The following is a 5000-nucleotide window of genomic DNA, read 5'->3' on the forward strand; positions in this document are numbered from 1 at the left end:
TAGGTGATTGCATAAGCAGGGGTATGGGGGGTAGGTAATTGCATAAGCAGGGGTATGGGGGGTAGGTGATTGCATAAGCAGGGGTATGGGGGGTAGGTGATTGCATAAGCAGGGGTATGAGGGGTAGGTGATTGCATAGGCAGGGGTATGGGGGGTAGGTGATTGCATAAGTTGGACTAATGGGGGAGGTGATTGTATAGGTAAGGAGAATGGGGATGATTGTATAAGTAGGGGTAAAGGGGGAGGCGATTTTATAAGTAGGGGGAGGGAGGAAAGTTGTATAATTGGGGTAAGGGGTGAGGCGAAGAGTTGAGTGTATAAGCAGGGGTTTAGGGGGAGGTGATTGTATAAGTAAGGGGAGGATGGATGATTGTATAATCAGGGGTAAGAGAGGTGACTGTATAAGCAGGGTTAAGGGAGGTAATTGTATAATTAGGGGTAAGGGGAAGGTACTGTGGGGAGGGGAAGATTTGAGTGTATAAGCAGGGGTAGAGGGGAGGTGATTGTTTAAGCAGGGGTTAGGACGAAAAAATTATTTGATCGCTGATTCGAGACAGTGGGGTGTCAAGCCATAGCACTGTTGATTTCTTTTCCCTGAGAAGGACGCCAAATAAATTCATTTTTTTTCCCCAAAACAATAAGAAATAAAAAAAAGAAGGATAAGAAGAAGAAGAAAAACAAGAGAAATGACCAGAAAAAGGAGTAAAAAGTAGAACATAGAAGGAGCAAAAGCAGACGATGATAAAAAAAAAAAAAAACAAGCACTTTCTAAAATCTACAAAATCTACGACCCTCCCACCAAAGAAACATTCCGTTTCCGTCCCCCAAATCTTGGCGTTTACGTGGGCAAGCCAGTGAATACGTCGGCGCAGCATGTCGGGTGTGATTCCGTGCGTGGCTGCCTGCACCTTCGTCGCTTGTGTTTCTTTTGTATTCTAAATATTTTAATGTCTACTATCATTATATGTATATACATGCACGCATACATGTATATGTATATATATATATATATATATATATATATATATATATATATATATATATACGTGCATGTGTGTGTATGTGTGTATGTGTGTGTGTGTGTGTGTGTGTGTGTGTGTGTGTGTGTGTGTGTGTGTGTGTGTGTGTGTGTGTGTGTGTGTGTGTGTGTGTGTGTGTGTGTGTGCGGGTGTGCGTGCGTGCGTGCGTGCGTGCGTCGTGCGTGCGTGCACGTATGCATGTGTGTTACAACACACGCGAGCATATTAAAAACGAAAGGATTGCTTAGAGACGAAAAATCCCTTTCGCGTCCAACACCCTCGTGGGCACCTAACTTGCCCCCTTCGCCCGTCGCTTTGCCCAATCGGCCATTTCGCTAAAAGGTTTCAGAGGCCGATGTATAGCCCTCGGAACTCACGCTCCTTCGAACGGCCTCGAGAGAACCGGCCGAAGGGGGGAGGAAGGGAGAAGGAGAGAGGGAGGAAGAAGGTGGGGGAGAGGGGGAGAAGGAGTAGAGGGGAGGGAGGAGAAGGAGGGGGCCATCCAGGAGGCCGTGATGTGAGTTTTGTGTAATGTCCTACGTTGGGTGTGGAGAAAACCTGTGTGTGTGTGCTTGTGTGTGTTTCTCTCTATCTGCCTGTCTGCCCGACTGTCTCTCTGTCTGTCGGTTTATCTATTAATTTATATATCTGTCTGCCGGCTGCCTGCTTGCTTGCCTGTCTGTCTGCTTGCCTGTCTGTCTGTCTGCTTGCCTGTTTGCCTGCCTGTCTGCCTGTCTGCCTGCCTGTCTGCCTACCTGCCTGCCTGCCTGCCTGCTTGCCTGCCTGCCTGCCTGCCTGTCTGCCTGCCTGCCTGCCTGCCTGTCCTGCCTGCCTGCCTGCCTGCCTGCCTGCCTGCCTGCCTGCCTGCCTGCCTGCCTGCCTGCCTGCCTGCCTGCCTGCCTGCCTGCCTGCCTGCCTGCCTGTCTGCCTGCCTGCCTGTCTGCCTGCCTGCCTGTCTGCCTGCCTGCCTGCCTGCCTGCCTACCTGCCTGCCTGCCTGCCTGCCTGCCTGCCTGCCTGCCTGTCTGCCTGCCTGTCTGCCTGCCTGTCTGCCTGCCTTCCTGTTTGCCTGCATGTCTGCCTGCCTGTCTGTCTGCCTGTCTGCCTGCCTTCCTGTTTGCCTGCATGTCTGCCTGTCTGCCTGCCTGTCTGTCTGTCTGTCTGTCTGCCTGCCTGCCTGCCTGCTTGCCTGCCTGCCTGCCTGCCTGCCTGCCTGCCTGCCTGCCTGCCTGCCTGCCTGCCTGCCTGCCTGTCTGTCTGTCTGCCTTCCTGTCTGCCTGCCTGCCTGCCTGCCTGCCTCTCTGTCTGCCTGCCTACCTGCATGTCTACCTGTCTGCCTGTCTGTCTATTTGTTTATCTGTCTCTCTTTCACACCCTGATGAGAAGTCCTGGTACTGCATCATAAAATAATTATACAGAATATCAGCGAACTTAATCTCATTATTATAATTAATCACCGTCTCTGAACACACTTCACTTATATATAATTCGTTCTATGAAATATTTAAATTTTCTAAAATGTGAGTAAACTTAAAACGGGAATATTCAGTTTAAATTAGAAATGATAACAAACTGCACCACATCTCTCACTTTCCTTAAAACTTTGCACTTAATTACATTGTAAAGTAACCAGAGAATATGAATTATTTTTTGTAGAAACAGAAGGCGTATCATTCCCAGTTAACGAGAAATTGAGAAACTTAACTTTTAATATCTCTAATATCGATACGAATTTCTTTTGAAAAATAACGAGAGACAAGACGATGAAAAGGGGGAACAAAATGGTAAACTGACCCCCTTTTCGTTATATAATCTGATCCTCTTTCGCTATATAAGTACATAAATGTACATGTTATAAATTGGTGCATTTATACTTCTATAAAAAGAAGAAAAAAAAAAAAAAAAAAAAAAAAACATGAAAAGCTCAACATAATTCCTAAATAAACACAATAGAAACATTAAGAAGGCGAAAGAGAAACTGCACTTGCACGCCCATTAGAAAGACGGGGAAATATCCTGTGTGTTGTCCATTAAACTTACCGTTCCTGACGCGCAGTAAGTGATCGTTCTCCCGGCAACTTTAAGTTTAGACATTACAGGGCTGTAACAGGTGGCGTGGTGACTGCGAAGGTCAAGGGGGAGGAGGGGGAGGAGAGGGAGGTAAGGCTGGGAGAAGAACGGGCGGGGCAAAGAATGAGAGAACTGGTGAGAAAAAGGAAGAGGATGAAAGAGAGTAAGTTAGAAAGAAAAGACGATAAGGAAAATATTTGTTGAGACGGAAAAGTATCGGATGGAACGAAACTATGTCACAGCAGAAGTATGAATTGAACTAGATGCTTAGATGAAAGGATTTAGTCCCTTTATAATCTGAAACAGTGAATCATATTTGTCTGGCTCTTACGGGAGATGACAACAGACATAGAACCCGAAGGAGGAACACTCACCTGCGGAAGTCTTTGGCCCAGCAGGCGTAGATGACGGGGTTCATCGCGGAGTTGATCCAGCCGAGCCAGGTGACGACGCCGTCCACCAGGGCGGGCTCGCGGATGCACCTTTCGCCGCACAATCCCGACAGGAGATTCGTGACGAAGAAGGGCAGCCAACAGACGATAAACACTCCCATTACGATACCCAGAGTCTTGGCTGCTTTCTTTTCTTTGGCAAATTTACACAGTTTACGTGATATCGAAAAGTTTTTCAGATTTCGAGCGACCACTTTGGTAGAGCTATCCGGCGACGCCCCCTCGTGCATGCTCCCGAGGGGGCACGACTCCCCGTCGTCCAGGGGCGACCCAAGCGCGTGGGGGTCCCCAAGCCCACCGTTCTCCTGCGTATAACTGCAGGATTTTCCTGCCGGATAGTGGGCTCTATGCACACCGTTGCCGTTGCTGCTGGTGCCACCGCCGCCACCGCCGCCACTGCCGCCTCCTCCTCCGCGGTGGATCCGCAGCGTCAGCTCCATTTCGCCGTCGCCCATGGCGGACACCAGCTTCTGGCCCAGTTTGAGGGATCGCGTCTGCTCTGTGGCCGCTCGATAGATCCGGAAATACGTGAAGACCATGACGAAGAGCGGGCCGTAGAAACTTATGGTGGAAGAGAAGACGAGGTACGACAGGTCCTCGGTGAAGGGACAGGCGCCAGGCGGATGTGGGTCGGATACGGCGCGCCACCATGCTATGGCGGGGAAAGAGATGAGGGCCGAGCAGACCCACACGAGCGCTATCAGCATGCACGCCCGCCGGGAGGACATGCGGCTCGGGTAACTGAAAGGGTCAGTGATAGCCCAGTACCTGTCTAGAGATATGACGCAGAGGTTAAGTATTGATGCAGTGGAGGCAAGTACGTCGAAGCTTCTCCAGACATCGCAGAAATCTGGACCAAAAGGCCAGTAGTCAAAAGAGTCGTAGAGGGCACTGAAGGGCATGACGAGGGCCCCAACGAGGCAGTCTGCTACTGCCAGAGACATTATGAAGTAGTTTGTGACTGTGTGGAGATACCGCTCCCGCGCGACGGCCACGATCACCAGCCCGTTGCCGAAGATGGTTGACACCGCGAAGAAGAGGAGGAGCAGACACAGCGACAAGTTCTCGGGCGTCACGACCAGCGGTCCGTCGCCTGTCGCCGCACAGTCCGTGTCATTTAGAGACATATTCATGCATGATATCGTGGCATTTACGGACAAAGGAGAGATGTCCGCGGACTCCCAGTACCAGCCCGTTTCGTTTTTCCAATCAGTTGCATTATCAATCAACAGCTGGCTGGTCGCATCCGAAGGTTTTAGTCTCCAGAGTGACTCGGGGAAGCTGACGGCGTTGTTGGGGGTCACGGCGTTCTCTTGATTGGTCTCAAATATGTCTTTAATAATTTCGGTGCTGATATCTAGCGTGGACTCACCGCTGTCCGCTAGCATGCCGGCCCCGTGCTCAACGCCCGCGATGCTCTCCCCCCCAACCGCCCCTCCACCCAATACTCTTGTCTCGGC

General features: G+C 50.3%; 1 protein-coding gene across 2 annotated transcripts in view; it reads right to left on the reverse strand.

Moving 5' to 3' along the window:
- Nucleotides 1-5000, reverse strand: part of LOC125034818 (dopamine receptor 2-like) — a 361567-nt gene that overhangs the window by 158359 nt on the left and 198208 nt on the right. For both annotated transcript variants that reach the window (XM_047626809.1, XM_047626810.1), the window contains exon 2: nt 3463-5000. This exon is cut by the window's right edge and continues 982 nt beyond it. In XM_047626809.1, the coding sequence (XP_047482765.1) occupies nt 3463-5000 (1538 nt within the window). The remainder of the gene's footprint in view (nt 1-3462) is intronic.

This window comes from Penaeus chinensis, chromosome 18 (assembly GCF_019202785.1).
Source record: "Penaeus chinensis breed Huanghai No. 1 chromosome 18, ASM1920278v2, whole genome shotgun sequence".
Taxonomy (NCBI): Eukaryota; Metazoa; Arthropoda; class Malacostraca; order Decapoda; family Penaeidae; genus Penaeus; species Penaeus chinensis.